Raw genomic sequence first — 20127 nt, forward strand, 5'->3', positions numbered from 1 at the left:
TGTTGGTACGTCATACGTCTTCTTTCTTTTCAAATCAACTGACTTATTATTCAGGGCATCTGTTCACGTTTTAAATAAAAATAAAAAAGCTCTATTAACCTTATTTACTTTTAAAATAATAATTAAAATTGTAAAAAAATATATTTTCATTGTGAATTAAAAAGCAATGAAAGTTGAGTATCAATAATCTCACGATAATAACGCAGGTTGCTCACCCTAACATAAAGCATCTCTGCTGGTGTGTCCGCCCCCGGCTCGCTGTACCACATGAAGTTGGGTATAAAGAATATACATCCTGACGTCACGGTGCCATACTCTCCGCTCGTGACTCACCTGCTGTAGGTTGTCCGGAACTGGACTTCAGTCAGGATTCAGGGGGGGAACCATCTGGTCCCAACGGTCATTTCTATACATTCAGCAGGCTTTTCCCACACAGCACAGGCTGATACACAGCATGACGACGGGAGAACCACGGGAACTCATCTTACACTGAACTTGTATTTTGTACAGAAATGATAATCCACCAGCACATCCAGTAAAACAACATGAAAGACAGAGTTTGGATACAATATCCATGTTTTTAATCTTTTATATGGATGTTTTAGAGCAAAATAGTACAATATAATTTAACCTTTGACACATTAAAAGTCTTCATTGTGCACACATCTCCTGGCAAGTTAGGATAGAAAGTACAGTACTTTGTCCCGTCATATTTAAAACTCTTCTCCAACAGAGAAACCTGTTCATGCTTGTGCAACATGACGTAGTTTAACACTAATACAGTACTTGCATAAGATATACAGGAGGGAATATTTGTTATTTATATGTATGCATGTATCTGACAGCTTTAGTTACTCTACAGATTGAAAAAAAAGCTTTTAAAATATAACGCATTGCTAACGTAACTTGTGTCTTTTACCAAAAGGCCTTTTTACGAGACAAACAGGTAAAAACTTGGAATAAAAACTTTTCTCCTTTTTCAATTTGACACCAAAATGTGTCTGTAATCTCATTCGCCGCTGCCAGAGACGAACTGAACGTGTGGTCACGTCACGTCGCCTCTAAAGGGACAGAAAGACGAGGAACAGTATCTGAGGGTGGAGGTGTTTTACCCTTTCTTCCAGCGATCACAGAGACTGAGTTCATTGTGGAATAATTATCTGTGATTGACAGCCAGTTTGTTATCTATTGTCCAAACACAGAAGCTCTCCTCCCATCTGCCACTCCAAACTGCTCCCATAATACTTTATGTTGATTCAGATATGATTTAGACAAACATCATTAATATCTGACGTGTTGTGTTCGCCTGCGATGCTTCAGCCGAGTGGAGACAAAATGACATCATAGTTATTATGCACCGAAACGTGAACTTGGCAACTTCAGCAAGTCGTGAACTCGGAGCTTTCAGAAACACGACCCCATTTGAAGGCACCATAAGCTACAACTGCGTTTCATTGTGCAACCCCGTGTTGCATAGTAACAATAAAGAATCCTTAACTATTTCCTTTAACTATTTCAACAGTGGGGGGGGGGTGTTGGTGTGTATGATCTCTGTCAGTGCCGCTGACTGTCAGTTTTACTGCGTTACAGATATGTCATCGTGACTTTTGTGATATAATAAATAAATGTATTATCTTGTGTAATAACTGAAACGCGTATTTACATAGATAATGTGAAGAAATGTTAGGTACTATATATATCAAATAAAGCTCAACTCACTCAGAACTGTCTCATCATATCAGGGATAATTGGGATATTGTGAATGCATAATATGAGCGCGCCCCCCTGGCAGAGTCGTTCGAATACCCCGTATGATGTGACGTGATGACGTCAGACGTCAAAGACCGGAAATGATATAAAAACTGATGTAACCGAGAGGCGGGACGTTTTTCTGTGGAGCAGGGGAGAGAGGGGAACGTCTCTCAGCTGAGAAGATGTTCCATGCTTGATTTATCATATGAATAAATATATCGCTTTAACTACAGGTTTTCTGTAATGATTCGACATTCAAGCTCCGATTTCTTCAACTTTTTCCTCAACACTTTTAGAAAACCTTTCCCATTTGTGGTGTTACATAACGCTGCAGCGTTTGTGACGGCTGCAGAGAAGCTCTGAAAGTCACAATAACGGAGGCAGCGACACAAAAACATGAGTCATGTTGAGTTATCAGGGAGTGTCAGCAGCTTTAACGCAGCTCTGACAATCACGATGTGTGTGAATATGTTGTGATGAGGACCAGAGTCTGAAACCAGGAGTGGATTCAGTTCAATCAGCACAGAGTCCGTCTTTTTTATTCTCCTGGCGTGTTCAAAGCAGCGTAATTAGACGGTTACTTCTTTCTTTATCTCTGTTACTTATTCAGTCTCTCTTTCAAACTCTCAAAGCAGAGGTCATTGTCGGGGCCGACCCCTCTGAGCCGATGAGTCGACCGATCGGCCATTTTGGTTTTAGTCATCTCGGATTTCTATTCTTTTTATGCTGAATGACTTATTTCCAAGAAATGTAAGAGCACATCTTTGGTAAACACAAGATTTAAAGATGCTTTTACATGATGGTCGTGGAGAAACAGAGATGTCGATTTAATGAGCTAATCGATAAGTCGACAAATCGTACGAGTGTTCGTCGACTAAGAAACCTGGTGATGGTTGGAAAACACCAACGAAGACGGTTTTGATGAGTTTTATTTTGTTGTGTTTAAATGACTGTTTCTGTCAATGGAGTCTGGTGGTTCATAAATTATAATAACGTCCAAATCCCTGTTGATTTTATTCCCTTCAACGAGTCACAGCATCAGACGAGGGACGCGTCCACCCAGGTGTCATGTTTCCAACACTGCCGATCGGAGCCGATACATTTGGACAAGAGCCAAATGTTAGAAGGTTTCTTGTCAGTTATTTTATCTGCCCATTGTTTAGTGCCGCTGCTCTGTTGACTCTGAAACTCCTGGCGTGCTGCACCTGTTCTGCTCGGCCGTACACAAGCTGAGTACACTGAACACCTCGTCCCTGCAGCGCGTGCATGTGTGCACAGGCAGATCACTTCCAGCACGACTCGTCAAAGCACACAGGATGCCTAACGTAAGACATCAGAGCTTCGTCAAACACATATTTGAGTAAGACTTTGCTGTTTACAGTACTCTATGTGCTTATCACACTGTTTATTGAAATTATAGCACCACAAACATCTTGAAGTCGAGTCTTTGCTGTGAGCTCTGCTCTCTGGCAGTATCAACGTTTTGTGCAGCTTTATTGAAAGGCTACACGGAGCTGCGTCTCTTGAACATCCTGAACGGAGAGAGGATGTGCAGGCCCGTCGCTATGGAGCTTATGCTCGAGCACTGACGTGGACTGCAGGCGCATCCCGTCGATCCCGGCTCCATGTAGTGCGGACAGTTTGCGCTCTGCTGCATGTAGGCGTCTGAGAAGGTCAGCTCCTGCGGGATGGAGCCCCGCAGCTTCTCCTTGCTCCTGTACCACAAGCACGAGCATATAGTCTGGAAATGCAGCACCTCGGTGTAGACGCCTTTCAACTCTTTCGCCCTTGTGGAGTCGTCTGCTACGGGCGTGGAGGAGGTCGAGGCCGAGAGTGGAAGCAGACGCGCCACCTCTCCTCGGGGCTTACCGACGGACATCAGCGCCCGCTGCTTGGCGTCCCGGCGCTCGTCCTCCGTGTTCATGGTCAGGAAGCGCAGCACCACCAGGTTCAGGAAGGCCCCGATCACCGTCAGGCCCATGAGGATGTAGACGAAGCAGAAGGCCACGTAGCGAGGGTCGTTCTGCAGCGCGTCGTCCCTCTGCAGAGCCACGTAGTCCCCGAACCCGATGGTGGTGAGCGTGATGAAGCAGTAGTAAAAGGCGTGGAGGAAGCTCCACCCCTCGCAGTGGGAGAACGCCAAGGCCCCAATGCACAGCGTGCTCAAGCAGGAGAAGAAGCCCACCGTCACCATGTTGGCCATGGACACCGCTGTGTGACGCATTCCCAGGCACTTCTTGGCTTGATGCAGCAGGTACCTGACCAGCGTGTTGATCCGCTCACCCAGACTCTGGAACATGACCAGGGTGAGCGGGATCCCCAGGAGGGCGTAGAACATGCAGAACACTTTCCCTGAGTCGCTGCTGGGCGCCGCATGGCCGTAACCTGAGGACACATCACAGTTTCACACGTCACACGTGCACGGGACGTTACGTGTCGTCTGAGAAGCACGCCCTTTTAACATTTCATCAGTCGGACTGTGACGAGCAAGGATTTAGTTTTCACTGCCGGTGCAACGTAATAAAGTAAATGTACTGAAGCACGATGTTGTACTTTCTACTGACCGCTTTAGTTACGAGTTAATAATCAGATTATTAGCTAATAAAAAATATAAATCAACTATGATATATTATGGTTGAGATATTAAGCAGCAGTATATATACTCATTATAATTAGCTTGTTCGCTAAGTATCATTTGATGCCAATACTTTTGTAGATTTTGACTTTTAACAGAGTATTTTTATAATTTAGTATTGCTACTAAATTAAGATGTTACGAATATATGTTCACGAGTAGAAATTACATTTCGACCAGTCAAACGAATTATGCTCCAAGCATCGCGTGAACATGGATCGTTAATTTAAAGTTAATAGTTAAATATTCTTTCCCTGCCAATGTATTTAACATTACTCAACAAGAAGACTTGTCTTTGTTTGTAATCTGTTACTGTGTCTTTGGCCATCAATTGTGTAGCACTTTGATCCAAGAACAAAACAACACATTTACTCCATATTTCTTTTAAATAAAACATTTGCTTCATGCTTTTAATGTGTTAATAAATAAACTTCCGCTCACCTATGGTGGTAATCACAGTGATGGCGAAGTAAAAGGAGCCTGCAAACTTCCACTGCACCCCAGCTTTGTGAGGTTTCAGCTGCAGGACGACGGACTCCAGCTCCTCGAAGTCCCCTTTGGATAAATTGTATTTACGCATGAGTTCGTACTTTCTGGCGTCCAGCTTCCTCTTGTGGCTCTTCTCCTGCTTGGACTCCAGGGTCTCGAACACGGCCGCCCCGACCACCAGGTAGGTGAGGATGCTGATGATGAGCGCGAGAGTCCTGGCGTTTTGTCTCTTCATGGTAAGAACACAAAGACTCCTCTCGTGCGTCCTTCCTGCTCCTCCTGACGGATCCAACAGAGGGTTTCTTTTTGTTTTTTTTACTTTTGGAGACGGAGCTGTTCTCTCAGCACCACCCCCACATCACAGTTGGGCTGCTACTGTATTTGGACTATTTGTCACACACTTATATTTAGATTCTGCAGAATAGAAACACAGGGCAATCCCACAGACTGTCAGGGGTACGAGCTTCAAGGCACGCGCGCACTTTCCGGTAGTTTTTACGCACAAACAGCAATTTAGGAACATTTTGCGGGACTTTACTTTCTACTCCAATGAGACTATTTTACTTTTTACTCCTCATTTGTTTGATAACCGTAGTAACTTTAAAGATTCAGATAAATAATAATAATATATAATCAAGAAATAGTTGATCTATTATTACAGGTTAGAATAAACTTTATTGATACCTTGGTGACATTCACAAGCTCCCTGGTAATATATATATTATATATATAAAGTATTTAAAAAAAGCTTCAGCATTAAAGTGTTGAACACAATGATGCGTCATCATTATATTACAATAATACAGTATATATTATTCTGGGCCATAGTGCAGAATTAATACTTTTGTACTTTTACTGAAGAAACACTTTGAGTATTTCTACTTATTATCTATCTCTAGAATATTTAAATACCATTTAAAAGACTAATATTTTACGTTTTACTCCACTACATTAATTTGATAACTTCAGTTTCTTTGCAGATTCAGATTAATATTGCAGAATAAAATAATTATGAAGTTGTTTATGTATGACCTGTGAACAAGTGACCTGTTTATTTTATGTTATTATCATTTTGTATCACATGTTGGCAATTTGATCTTTTTATTAAAACTACTTTTTCTAAGTGGCTTCTGTAACCGCTAGATTCCCCAACAGCTTCTTCTACTTTAAGTTAAATCTATCGGAGTACTTCTTCCACCTCTGCACACACACACACGCGCACACACACACACACACACACCTTTCCTCCTCGAGGACAAAATAAACCCGTTTTCCTTGAGAGCTGACACACTCTTCAGCACAGCCTCCAACCATGAGCACGAGTCACGTGATCATTCACAGATAAAATATTAGCCCAGTGGTTATTTAAACAGACTGGCTCTACTGGCTTCACAAGTTGTCTAGAAACCTAAAGATAACCATCGCTCTCCGTGAGTAAATATATATCAAGCACGTTCACATTTCAGGGAGAGCAGGCTGCCACAGTTTGTGTGATTATATAATAATAATAAAAAAGAAAGACAATGCATGGTTTTATTATTTTATGGCATAGAAGAGGACACTATGAAATATTAAACATAAAGATTAGAGTCTTTAATTTCTCTTCTGCCTGATAATAAAACTAATACACACAGTTGTAGCTATAGACTTCTGTGTCTCTAGACTTTTATTTTGAAAAACCTCTGTCTGGGTTACAAAGTGGAATAGTGAGTTTAAAGGTGGGGGGCAGATTGTCACATTTCACCTGAAATAATAAAATTACATCAACAGGAAGCTTTTAAATTCAGAACGTAAAACTATATTGTGGTAAAAGCTAAAATATCTAAAAAGGTTTTCTTGTATCTCCAATGTAAAAATCATAAAACCAATTAACTTTATGTGAGATTATATTAAAACTAGTTAAATAAATCGCAGTTATTAAACTATTAATGGAAAATGAATGAAGAATTTTGATAATCGATTAATCGTTTTAAGTAATTTATCGATATTTTCTGGTTTCAGCTTCTTAAATGTGAGGATTTGATGTTGTCTGTGATTTATGTTTTTATCAATTTAATATGTTTGGGTTTTGGACTCGAGCTTTTAGTCCATTAATTATACTAGTTTATTACTTTATTACACTTGCTTTACCGTTTCTGTATTTAACATGTAAAGCGCCTTTAAGCACATTTTAAGTACCTTTAAGCACCTTTAAGCACCTCTAAGTACATTTAAGCACCTTTAAGTACCTTTAAGCACCTCTAAGCACCTTTAAGCACATTTAAGTACCTTTAAGCACCTTTAAGCACCTTTAAGCACCTCTAAGTACATTTAAGCACCTTTAAGTACCTTTAAGCACATTTAAGCACCTTTAAGTACCTTTAAGCACCTTTAAGTACCTCTAAGCACCTTTAAGTACCTCTAAGCACCTCTAAGCACATTTAAGTACATTTAAAGCACCTTTAAGCACCTTTAGCACATTTAAGCACCTTTAAGTACCTTTAAGGACCTTTAAGGACCTCTAAGCACCTTTAAGCACCTTTAAGTACCTTAAGTACCTCTAGCACCTTTAAGCACCTCTAAGTACCTTTAAGTCCTCTAAGCACCTTTAAGCACCTTTAAGTACCTCTAAGCACTTTAAGTACCTCTAAGCACCTTTAAGTACCTTTAAGCACATTTAAGCAACCTTTAAGTACCTTTAAGTACCTTTAAGTAACCTTTAAGACACCTCTAAGCACCTTTAAGCACCTTTAAGTACCTCTAGCACCTTTAAGTACCCTTTAAGCACCTTAAGCACCTTTAAAAGTAACCTTAAGCACCTCTAAGTACCTCTTAAGAGCACGCTCTAAGCACTTAAGTACCTTAAGCACCTTCTAAGTACCTCTAAGCACCTCTAAGCACCTTTAAGTACCTTTAAGCAACCTCTAAGCACCTCTAAGCACCTTAGTACTTTAAGCACCTTTAAGTACCTTTAAGCACACTTTACAAATAAAATGTATTATTATTATTTTCATTGTCGGTTAGGTTGACGTCCTCAAATGTCCACAACTCAAACATCTTCAGTTTTCTTTCATAAAGAAACCAGAAAAATAATCACATTCAAGAAGCTGGAATCAGAGAATTTTGACTTAAAAACAAAACAAAATTATTAAATGAATCGTTTATCAAATTAGTTTAATAGTTGACAACTATTCTAATAATCTTTGCAGCTGTAGTTTGGACTTTTGTTTGGACAAAACAAGCAAACACAAAGAGAAATGATGTAGCAATCAAAACAAAATCAGAACATGAATAAAAATAATCGTTAGTTGCAGTTCTACAAATCACTGATTGCAATTTTGGACAATCATTCAAAAAATCTAAAATGAAGCGTTTCAGTTTGGTAGAATAACAAATGACAAAGCGTCGATCGTTTGTGATAACTGGTGTAATTTGTCCGTACAGTTTATCAGGAACACACAAGCTTTCTGCTCAGTTGGAATGTTTTAATGTTTTAATGAGACTAAACAACACCGGAGATGTTTCAGTACAGAGAAAAACAAAACAAGCAAAAGTTAAACCCATAAAATAAAACTCATCTTACACCGATCAGCTGCGTCTCGATAAATCAGGTGTGGCTACTTCTGAGGCTCCTACAAGGACTCAAACTCGTCGACCCTCTGCTTGGTGTTTCCCAGGCGGATCTGACGCAGCGTCTTGTACTTGTCGCGGCCGACTCGGACGTTCTCGGCGTGCAGCAGGTCGTACTGGGTCTTCTTGTTGTCGTCTCGGGTTTCGGCCAGCTCCGAGCTCAGAGCCTGTGGGAGGAGAGTCCACTTAGTAAACTGCAAAGACACTTTATACTTCATTTATATCATTATTACTTAGTTACAAATACAAATAGAACATATCTCACATGCACATCAACAGAACAGGATACAATCAGATAATAGATGAAGTAATATAAGTGTATAAAAGTATCTGTAACTGAACCACCTCCACATACAGAGAGATACATGTACATACGTGATACTCAATGGATTTAAGTGGATTAATAGTCTGTATGAAATAACATCAAGGTAAAGCTTTTGTATACTTCTGTGTGAATTAAATACTTGATCAAATGAAAAGTTCTTTCTCATTTTAAGATCTTTAGTGTAACATTGACAGATGGAAGAGGAAAGATAAATGAATATATGTCCAGCATATATCGAGATAGAAACGATATATATGGTCTTATTGCCCTAGTTATTATTATTAGTCATATTATTTATAGGCGTTACACCTGGAAGCTGCTCTACATCCTGGATCCATCTCCATAATACTCTTTGTCACACGTCTTTGTGACATCTGATCCTCCTCAGTTTCACTTCACCTGCTGCAGGTGTGTACGGACGGAGAGTGTCGTGCTGTACAGATGGTAAAGCATCTACATTTAGATATTCTCACATCCAATCGTTTCCAGTACAAGACGTCTTGTGTGCTTCACTTGACCTTCTTCTCTGTCAGTTATTGTCTCGTGAGGCGTCACACTTGAGACCTGCGTGGTGTCTGCATCACTTCCTGGTCGGCTGACCGTCTCGGGTGAATGACTCTTTGTATGATTGTTGAGTATCGTTAATCTACGTGCGCTTGTGTGTTTTTTTAAAGCTAAGATTTCCTCCTTTGTTCTCAAGAAACAAAAGCTCCGGACAGTCACAACTAGTTTACACTGAAAGTGGACGTTTCAGTAAAGTAGGAGACATCTTGTGTTTGGGAGTTAAACTTTGGAAACATTTGTGTTTTTCGATAAAAGAGAAGGAGTAGATGTAGTTGTAAGAATATTACTAACGAGGTCTATTAACCTTTTTGTGGAAAACCATATTATAGACACTCATTATTATTGAAAGCATAGTGTTCTATATGTCTGGAGGAGATGTTTAAACTACGCTTCAAGCTCGAAAACTGACAAAATCCCTAATTACAGCAGCTCCATGTACATTTTCACAATCAATCAACCCTCTGCATATTAAAAATAAGATGTTTTTTATGCAAACTGCAGCTGTTTTATCCGGGGACCCTGAACTCACCCGCAGCTGTTTCTGCAGGCGCTGGTTCTTCTCGGCCTCGGTGAGTCGCTCCTCCTCCTGGCGGTGGTCGTTGATGTCCTGCGTCTGCAGCTCGGCGCTGTAGGTGCTGTTCTCTTCACTGTGCTCGTGGTCGCTCTCGCTGTCCGAGGAGGAGGAGGAGGAGGAGGAGGAGGAAGCATGAGCCTTAGCAGGAGCTGAGGGAGTGGCACTCATCACCGAGTGCAGCTCCTCCTTCGTCTTAATCAGATTCTCCTCCACTTCTATAGCCTGGAGCAAGACGGGAGGTGAGTTTATTCTGCAGTTGTTAAGAATCAGTACGACAGATGAAACTATCCGGCAGATCTGGACTCTGATCTTAGGTCTTAACTTTGCTTTTGAAAAATCTTTTACGACGACTTCGACCTTCCTTTGTCTTTTAACGAATGTCCGTTTGAGTTATTTAATAAATGATTAACTTTTTGTCACGTACACGAGTAACACGATATGTTCTGACATTTTCCAGGTAACCCCCGAGGCTTCAAAGAGCCAGGACGGGTCGCGTGTTGGACTCACCTTGTTGTGCCATGACTCAGCCTCTTCCTCCTTGGCTTTCTGCATCTCCTCCAGCACAGCGATCTTGGCGCTGTACTCGGCCAGGTCTGCGGCCTGAGGGAGAAACACACCGACTGTGTCGTTAAAAAACGCCAAAACTGACACCTGACTAATCTGCAACGTAAATAAAGTTATAAAATAGATGTACAAAGTGTAATATTTGAAGTTTAAAGGAGCAGAAAATGCAAATACTCAAGTGAAACAAAGTACCTCCACAACAGCATTTTATGAATAGATAAACTTACACTCAAGTTTTTTAAAGTGAGAGAGTATTTTCTCACGCTGTAAGAGAAACTGACTCCCAGGAAATCCCCCAAACTAAAGGATGCTTTAGTTCAAACTGCAACCAAAACAGCTAATGTGTGTTTATCCTGAGAGCAGGATTAATGTGTGTTTATCCTGAGAGCAGGATTAATGTGTGTTTATCCTGAGAGCAGGATTAATGTGTAATCAGTGTTTTTCTATCACAACGTTTTCTCACGTGAAGGATTTGAGCACTTCTTGCACCGTGTACTCACCAGCTGCTCCTGGCTCCTTATCTGGTCCTCAGCTTGCCTGGCCAGCTCCTCCTTGGCTATTATGGCCTCCATCCTCTCAGCCTCCAGCCGGGCCGCCTCCTGCTCCACCCTCCTCCTCTCCTCCTCCAGCCTCACGGCCCTCTCCAGCTGCTCCTGAAGCTCTGCAGGACAAAGTCAGTGAGACACGAGAACATTATTGTACAAGGTGAAAAATGCACGACTTTGATTGTTGCTGCATACGGGTGCATTTAGAAATATGTGAACTACATTTAGAAATCTTAAAGGGACAGTTCAGATGTTTACAGTGAGGCTGTATGAGCTTCTTCTCCACAGTCAGTATCACCTGCAGTACATGCAGTTTGTACAAACAGGAAGTTAAACAATGTTCTGCTGTGGACGTGTTTTAAACACATAAAAACATCACTTTAAGTGTTTGCTGTATTTAGAATATTTCCACCTCTTTACCTTGCTGTCAGACAGCCCTTCTGCTGTTATCTGTGATCTCTTCTAACACACCAGGGTCCATTAACAAAAACACTAATTTTACCTCTAAAAATATTCTAAATGTAACGTACACTTAAACTAATATTGCTTTTCTCATATGTACGTATAAAATACGTTGTGTTTTCCACAGCTGCACACTTCTTAGCTTCCTGCTGGAGGGTGCTGACCCCCATCTACTGCAGGTAAACACACTGACTGTGGAGAAGAAGCTCATACAGCCACACTTCAAAATCACAACAATCCCTTTAATGACCTTTTTGGCTCAGAAGGTAGAATATGTCGTATATTACAAGAAACAAAGCCTAAAATATAAGCAAAAAGTCAGAAAGAATCCATCATATTACATCATTTTTATCATATCATTATCCCTTCTAGATTTTTAGGGACCTCTTTTGGAACACTTAGGTTGGGAACCACTGATTTACAGCGTATGAGCAAAAGTGTTTCCCAAACCAGGTCATCTTGCAGCTCGTTACAGTTTGGTTCTGTGCAGAAAGATAATTTCCTTCGCAGCTGAATGCAAGCTGCCACCATGTTCTGGTGCAGGACGCTGCACTACAAATACAAACATGCTCTTAAGTAACTTGAAAAACTCTGAGATGTATTTCAAGCAGATGAACAGAAGAGGGCAGTAAAGCCATGCTGCGTGTTTCAGTGTGAAACGTAGAGTACAGCACAACAGACATGATGCTGCTGATTTACTTCTGCAGCAGAATATGAGCAGTACGTTCTGTAATCAGGCAGATTTAGCGTCTGTCACCTTTCTCTGCTCTCTTGGTCGTCTCTTCAAACTGGTAGAGCTTCACCATCAGCTCCTGCTTCTCTTTCTCCATCTCCGCCTTCTCTCTCTCGATGTTCTCCCTCTTCTTCTTCTCACTATCCCGCTGATCCCTGCAGAACACGTCAACAAAACTCATCAAACACAGCAGAGCAGTGATCCTCAAAGTGTGCCAAAGTTTACAAAAGGCTTCATAGTTCAACACATATTTATATTTTTAAATCAAAAACAGTTGATAGATCACATTCTAATCTAAAAAATGGTGTATTATTTTGAATAAACCGTGTTTTATTCAGCCTCAAACACTTCAAATTCGCCGCTTTTCTCCTGATTCGTCTTTGATATTTTGTTTACTTGCAGCTAATTGAGGTGATTCTGTTGAGTAGATGTCTCATATCCTTCTAAAACATTTCTCTTGTGTTGTTCCAACACGTCAAATTACTCCAAGGACCATACATGAGGGGTCCCTGGAATAGTTTTTATCCTGTAAGGGTCCTTCGCTGAAAAACAATGGAGCACGTCTGACTTGGAGACGTCACAGCAACACATCCCTCCCACCTCTCCATCTTCTTGTGCAGCCTCTCCTCTTTGGCCTGAGCCTTCATCTGCTGAACCTCGATGCTGTCGGTCTTGCGGCGGCGCATGTACAGATCGTGGTTGCCCATGCACAGCTGCAGGATATGCTTGTTGACTCGCAGGCGTGGAGCGTAGAATACGAAATCCTGGAGAAAAAGAAAACGTCACGTCAGAGACGGTTTCATGTGTTTCCAAAAGCTTTGAGCTGCTTCAGCTACACAACACAAACGATAAGATTTGAACCCCTTTGTTCCTGTAGATGTGCAGCACACTGATGCTGCTTCATGGTGCAGGTCTGCCTCTAACTTTACACATTAACACACTCAAAATACTTACAGGAGCTTTCTTGTCTATGGGCTTGATGATGAATTTCTTATCGTTGAAAGAAATGTTTCTAATTTCACTCCAGGGGAATCCAATCTTGGGAGTCAGCCTGAGGATGGGGACACACGTGTGATCAGACACTTTGCACTGTGTTGTATCGGAGCAACATGTAGTAGAATCAAGAGAATTCGGTCAATGGCCTCTTAAAAACAACAGCGCTGCGGTCAAACGTGCAATTTAAAACTTGGTTTAAAGCGGAGGTCGATGACCGCTCGTGTGTTGCTCTCCCGTCTACAACTGTAAGTCATCAAATCAATAAACACGACTCAGGATGTTCGGTTACTGTAAGAACAAAGGACTGTACGGCACAACCAGTGTTTTCAATCGTGTCATATTCACCATTGAAATGTTCTGATGAGTCATATTGTAAACACAAAACAGACCAAGTGTTTTAAATATTACGTCGTGTGCGTGTGAAGCCTCGACTGGATCAATGACTTTATTATTCTGCACGAGGTGTGTGAGACTTTGTAAACAGATGTGTTTATCCTTCGCTCACCGTGGAGGAAGAGGAAGAACTCCAGGTAACACGCGGAGAGGAAGTCACAACAAAGTGTTCCTTTAAGTCGTTAACTCACCTGTCGTCCTTCTCGTAGATGTTCAGTCCCAGAGCGTCGACCCCCAGCCACAGGTCGGAGCCCTTCTTGTTCTTGATCTCAAAGTAGTTGACGCCGTACATTTCCAGGTCCTGAGCGATCTTCAGGTACTCGATCATGGCCTCCTCCCTGCTCAGGGGAATCAGACATGGAATCAGTTTATGACATAATGTCCTATTCAATTATGAATTCATCTTTTACTCAAATAGCCGATACAAAAGCGTTTCTCAGACTAACACTATAAGAAGGGTTGGACTCCCACAACCAGCTCCATTTAAATTATTACTATTATTTAATCCAAGATGGTAAAATACACAAAGTAAATATCTTTAAGATGAAGATAACAGGAAGAGATTAACATGAAGGTCTTACTTCAGCATCGACCGGTGCTCCTCGTGCCACACCTGGATCCTCTCCTCCCACTGCTGCTTGGACATCTTGTGTTGCTCCAGAACTCTGAGGGGAGAGACCAGATATCACAAAGCAAACAGTGCGTCTGTGTTTCCCAACTCAGCTCAATCTAACACATGCTGCACTTCTTCTTGTTACATCTCTTGTTGGCGATGCGAGTACGTAATAGGACATTGTGGGAACTTCATGGACCATTTGCAGGATTTTCTTTTGTTTTCTAATTTATGCATTCAAGGAGATCAGTAAATGGCAACGTTGAAAATATTTCTTTATGAATTTGGTGACTAACCTTTATACCGCCCCAACTATATTCATTGTTCCAGATCCTCTCACTTAGTTTGTTTCCGTGTGGATTCATGTGTAATTATCGGCTCTAAATGATTTAATAAAATAAAAACAGAAAGAGAAATCTTTCTAAAGATTGGGAACTATTGCTGTAGCTGCCAGATGAAACTTACAAACCCTCATTAATCCAGTTTATGCACGCTACTTCCAAAACACATGCATGTTCGCTAAAACAGGCTGAGATACAGACGACTGGATACATGAGACTTGTGTTATTCTGCACGAGTTGTGAGAGTTTGTAAACGATAAGTTTTACACTCCGACCAACTCGCACTCACCTCTTGGGCAGCAGCCGCTCGTTGGACAGGTATCCCGGTTGATACGATGACTTGTCCTGCTCTCCGTACTTGGCCTGGACGGCGTAAGAGGCCAGCAGCACAGCGGACTCTGGAGGGCAGTAGATGTCCTCCCCCAGGCAGTCCTCCTTCACCTGCAGGAAGAAGAGCCTCCTGGTGACGTCCTGGACCAGCTCCTCGGACACGTCCTCCGGGTAAAACTTGGTCCTCAGCTTGAACTGCAGGGGCGTCTCCTTCTTCACGTCCTGGGCCATCACCTGAGCACAGCAGATGTGATAGAAGAGTACAGCAAGGTGTCCAAATTAAGTATAAGTAGAGAAGGAAAATATCAGTTTTCCATCTCAGTACGGCGTAGTACAGTGGAACATAAAGCAGAAACACTGAGGGACTTAAAATCACACTTTGTGGCTTCTGTTTACGTTTGTTGAGCTTGTTTCTCTGATAACTTAAGATCCAGACGTCCCATGACTAAAATATGGGATAATATCAGGACACAACTCAACAAAATATATAACAAACGTCGCTTTAGAGATTTAATGTGGAAAAGTTACACATTATACCTTCAAGTAGAGGGAAGCAGGATAGAGTACAATACAGTTCAAGTGTAACGTATTTTATATTAGAATGTATTAAGAGTTTAATTTACCGTGCAGTAGCAAATATACATTAAGATAAAAAATATATTTTGCAGTAAAATAGAGTAGAGCAGTTATTTCCAATCATGGGTACGTGCAGGCGTTACTGGGAAAGATTGCAGAATAGCTCAAGTGAATTTACATATTTGTGTTTAAGGGGAAAAGAAAAACACAACAACATCATAATAACTAATTATCTACCAGCCGTAACAAGAGGACTGTGAGGACACACGTCACACCTCGTAACACCTGAACATCACATGCTGCAGTTTAGAGTTTGTGAAGAACAGCCAGGGAGGGTGAAATACACTTAAAGTTAGAAATACACTTCACTGTATCCTGCATGAAAAATAATTAGAACAATATCAACTCTTTTATAAGTAATGGTGCTAAATAACTTCCAGTTTAAAATCGGCTTATTGTAGTTTTAAGTTTACCCTAAATGTAGAATATGTTCACCTCCTTGCTGTCAGACAGCCATCTCTTCAAAGACACCAGACTCCATTGACAAAAACAGTCATTGTACATGGCAGAACACGTCTGCTGGTCTGCAGCTGCCTTCACTGGTTAGTTAGTTAGTTAGTTAGTGTTATTGTGTGACTTCGCTGAATTTAAACTAACCCTTTAAAACACATTAACACAAACTAACTAACAGATGGAGGCAGCGGTAGACCAGCAGCTCCTGTGTTCTGAGAGGTTAAATTACTGTTTTTGTCAAAGGAGTCTGGTGTGTTTGAAGAGAGCATGGAAAGGGCTGTCTGACAGCAAGGTAACGTGCTGGAAATATTCTAAATGTAGCTTAAACTTAAACTAATATTGATTTTTCAAGGTATCTAAAATACGTTTTACTGCTGTCCCCGTCCACAGCAGAACATTGTACCTCGTACAACCACACTTCATTTGACCTATCCCTTTAAGGACGATGGAGTAGCCAATAATAATAATAATAATAATAATAATAATAATAATAATAATAATAATAATAATAATAATAATAATAATAAATAGAATATGTTGCCGTTAGGAACAGCAGGACAGAGTATAATGAGCATCGAAACCACAGATTTACCTTCTTTTCAGAGTTCAGCCAGGTGATGAATCCTTTGGCGTCGACAAACTGCAGCCCAAAGTACCAAATCTCCCGCAGTCCGATGGTCCTGGCAACCTGAACACAAAGAGAGACGGACAGAGACGTGATGAGACAGGAAGTACAATGAAACAGGATCTTCTTCCTTCATCTTCTCGCTTCTGCTGTTCCTGAAGAAGCAACCTTCGGACAGGATGTGAGTTACAGCACGAAGCAGGATTATGCGTCACTATAACTTCTGATCATGTTTCTCAGAACTGTAGTGAAGGTGGTGAATATACTTTAAAGCGTCAGGAAGCCTTTACTCCGGGGCTGCCTTCCTGAGAAGTACAAAGGTTTCCGAGGAGAGAGGGCGTCATACTGTCGGCCGATGATGTCACCTTTCTCTACAAGTTAGTGATCATTTAGCTTTGGGTGCGTGTTTCAATAAGTAAACTATCGAGGCGAAGGGGAGGCCGTGTGTGCATCGTTGAGTTCTTCATTTCACTGACCTTCATAGACGATTAATCTAGAAATAATGGTCAGATTCATTGATCATAAAATAATCGTTAGTTGCAGCCCGACAGGAAACATTAACATTAACAGAGAAAGTCAACATCATTTGAGTTTTGCAGTTTATATTAACAGAAATATGTAATTAGTTGCACATACTTTACACTTTTCTATAGAGAAAATGCATTTTATTTATCTTGTTTCAACTATTGTTTGATAAAATATGAGTTTTTACCACCAGGTTACATTTAAATAAAGTATAATCAATAAATAATGCAAATAATAAGAGTGCCCTTTGATTTATCTTTGATATAAAACCACTAGTGTTGTGAAGTTACATTGGGAAATATAGAAATATTGTTGCACAACTGTACTTTATGTTGAACCCAATGAGATTGAAGTTCCAAACTAAGACAACGATGATGAATCCCGTAAACATGTGTACGTTCTTCTTCATGCAGAAACACACAGACCTGGTCAAACAGCTGCTTCCCTGTCGTGTTGGGGTGGAAGGAAAACTCCAGCTCTGCGTCCATCGTGGTGACGCGAACGTTGACCTGCAGCAAAAAGGTCATTTAGTGATGATGGGATCTCTCTCACACACACACACACACACACACAAACACACACACACACACACACACACACACACACACACACACACAGTATTAAGATGTTTCCACTGATACAATTTGGGCACTTTTGCTTTTCGCGGTTACGTTATGAAACAAGCTTTTCAAAATAAAAGACATAATGAAGTCAGTCATGAGAAGGATGCCTTCAATGTGGAGCTGTGAAGTCGGTCATTCATAAACCATAATTGCTCACTATCTCATTAGACTTTGGACTACCCTTGAGAGGTGCCACAAGGTTGACCTTAGGGCGATTCAATTATCAAAATACTCCCTGCTTGCCAAGTTGCCTTTAGACTTTACCATCGTTAGTCAAATCGTTTTTATAACAACTACAACTGGCACATGAATCTGATTAATCTAAATATTTTCCAAATAGTTATATTCCAGCAGTTTGTTTTTTGTGCTCAGTACATGTACTCAGGTACTGAAGTACTGAAGTACACATTTGAGGTACTTCATGCTACTTTCTACTCCACGACATCTCAAGGGGAAATATAATAATTAAAACATTACAGCTTTAGTTACTATACAGAAACGTAAAGTTATAAAATATGATGTTACAAATCAAACTACTATACAAAATATGTATTAACAACTATTTTGATGGTCGTTTATGTAATTTCTCGTGCAAAAATGTCAAATATTTCAAGGTTCCAGCTTCTCAAACGGAGGTTCTGCTGCTTTTCCTTTTTAAATGTTTTAATTTATTCATTTATTTTCATAATTAAGTACCTTTTACTTGATAGTTAAAGTACTTTTTGCTTATAATACTAACAGTTTTACTTCAGTAAGGTTTTAAATGCAGGCCTTTAACTTGTAGTGGAGTATTTTCACAGTGTGGTTTTAGTTCTTTTACTTCTTCCACCACAGCAAACATATTATAACTGCACAACTCCGGCCTGCAGGCCAAACTACGCTTGTCGCAGTTACACAATCATTTTATGAAGTTACACTGAAGCACACCCTGGGCGTCATAAAGATAAACCCACTGAAAATTGGGCAACAAAAATTGAACATCCATTAATGAAATCCCCACCATGTTACTCAACTGTTTCCATTTTCCATGATCGTATACGTGATATAACTTCCTAACTCTTTTTTACCACAGCCCGACCTGTTCTCAAACACAGACTGAAACCACTGATATGGAAGCAGGAGTCCACTGACATCTTTCTGCAACCTTGCACTACTTTTTGGTATCTACAGTTTTTTCCAGAACACGAGCAAAGCTGCAGCCATGACTCATGAATGTGTTTGATTTCAAGTGAGTTTAACGTCAGCGTGACCTCTTGAGAGAGGCTTTCTCCTTGGAGAGTCAATATACGCAGAGCTGCAGTCGTAATGCACAGGCTGCCTTCTTATCAGTTGTCCTACAGACTGATGCTGAACACTTCAGTAACTCGGAGGGCGTTTAGGACTTAGTGTTCCTTTGGTTTTGGATGGAAAATTAATTATTGCGGACTGACTCGCTAAATCAAAGCAGTAAAACCGTCCAGTCATGGGTTGTTGGTGAAAGTCACTCATGACATTTACACAATCCCTCCAGTGTCACCGCAGGTAGGGAACATGATTATTATGAGTTCTGTACGAGCACACGGACAACACACGGCCCGGTCGGGACCACAAAGCTTTTGAGTAGCCAGGAATGTGTGCAGCATGGGTCAAACTCTGCGTCTGGTTAATGAGTAAATGTCAAGAAGGGAAGGTGCCTCTTGGAAATAACTCCCAGGCTTGCACATAGAGAACACAAAGATGTGACTAAAACTATTTTAAAAATACACGATTGATCGTTAAATGAGTTTTAAGCTCAAACGGTTTTTCTCCACATAAACATTTCAACAGATGGATATAAAAACCCACCAACCCTTTCAAATGAAAGCAGGAAGACACATTTCAGTGACGCATTTAATTATCTTGTCAACAAAATCCTGAGTCTTACTGTTTTGGGCATCTTGGCTGTGGATGGTGGGGGAGCTCCAGCAGAAGAAAGTGTTTCCCAGGCTGAGCGAGGCTGCAGTGGCCGAGTCCCAGCAGAATCTCCACCTGATAAAGAACGCAGCTCCGCTCTGGCTGGCAGACTCAAGGGCAGGGCTTGTGTCCTTTGAACTCGGCTGTAGATCGCTCTCAGTGACGTGGGAGGTTCAGCTTGGTTACAATCACACAAACAGACAGACTTACCTGCAGTGTGACCACCCGGCTAGGACAAGACGACGCACAGCTCCACCTAAAGACGATCACCTGTCTCACCGGAACTGATGACCTTTGATCGGCGCTTTTACGATTATATAGGCCCGGACGTACTGTTGGAGGTGACATGAGCGAATCATGAGCCGTCATAAAGAGATCACTTCATGATAACATCCCCACGGCAGCTTGT

The 20127-nt window shown here is 41.1% G+C and overlaps 2 protein-coding genes across 2 annotated transcripts; both read right to left on the reverse strand.

Annotated features, from left to right (window-relative positions):
- Positions 1 to 3196: 3196 nt before the first annotated feature.
- Positions 3197 to 5113, reverse strand: kcnk3b (potassium channel, subfamily K, member 3b). Its single transcript, XM_029460951.1, has 2 exons — positions 4828 to 5113; positions 3197 to 4137 (listed from the first exon to the last, which is right to left on the reverse strand). Exons 1-2 carry the CDS (start codon positions 5108 to 5110, stop codon positions 3257 to 3259), a joined length of 1164 nt encoding a protein of 387 aa, XP_029316811.1. The 5' UTR covers positions 5111 to 5113; the 3' UTR covers positions 3197 to 3256.
- Positions 5114 to 8325: 3212 nt separating this feature from the next.
- On the reverse strand, positions 8326 to 20024 carry ezra (ezrin a). Its single transcript, XM_029460525.1, has 13 exons — positions 19690 to 20024; positions 17589 to 17672; positions 16606 to 16701; positions 14884 to 15158; positions 14222 to 14305; positions 13832 to 13978; positions 13206 to 13302; positions 12852 to 13015; positions 12276 to 12406; positions 11012 to 11172; positions 10455 to 10547; positions 9903 to 10169; positions 8326 to 8651 (listed from the first exon to the last, which is right to left on the reverse strand). The coding sequence occupies exons 1-13, from the start codon at positions 19699 to 19701 to the stop codon at positions 8487 to 8489; spliced, it is 1776 nt and encodes a 591-aa protein (XP_029316385.1). The 5' UTR covers positions 19702 to 20024; the 3' UTR covers positions 8326 to 8486.
- Positions 20025 to 20127: the final 103 nt, after the last annotated feature.

The sequence above is a fragment of the Cottoperca gobio genome, chromosome 22 (genome assembly GCF_900634415.1).
Source record: "Cottoperca gobio chromosome 22, fCotGob3.1, whole genome shotgun sequence".
In the NCBI taxonomy this organism is placed as follows: domain Eukaryota; kingdom Metazoa; phylum Chordata; class Actinopteri; order Perciformes; family Bovichtidae; genus Cottoperca; species Cottoperca gobio.

Bases quoted from the DNA above. Each gene is read 5' to 3' on its own strand.
- kcnk3b (XM_029460951.1), bottom strand. From the start codon at position 5,110: ATGAAGAGACAAAACGCCAGGACTCTCGCGCTCATCATCAGCATCCTC. The intron at 4,138-4,827 runs GTGAGCGGAAGT...ATGTGTCCTCAG, and splicing joins CACTGTGATTACCACCATAG to GTTACGGCCATGCGGCGCCC.
- ezra (XM_029460525.1), bottom strand. The intron at 10,548-11,011 runs GTGAGTACACGG...TTTCTCCCTCAG, and splicing joins TAAGGAGCCAGGAGCAGCTG to GCCGCAGACCTGGCCGAGTA. The intron at 8,652-9,902 runs GTGAGTTCAGGG...CTCCTCCCACAG, and splicing joins GCCTGCAGAAACAGCTGCGG to GCTCTGAGCTCGGAGCTGGC.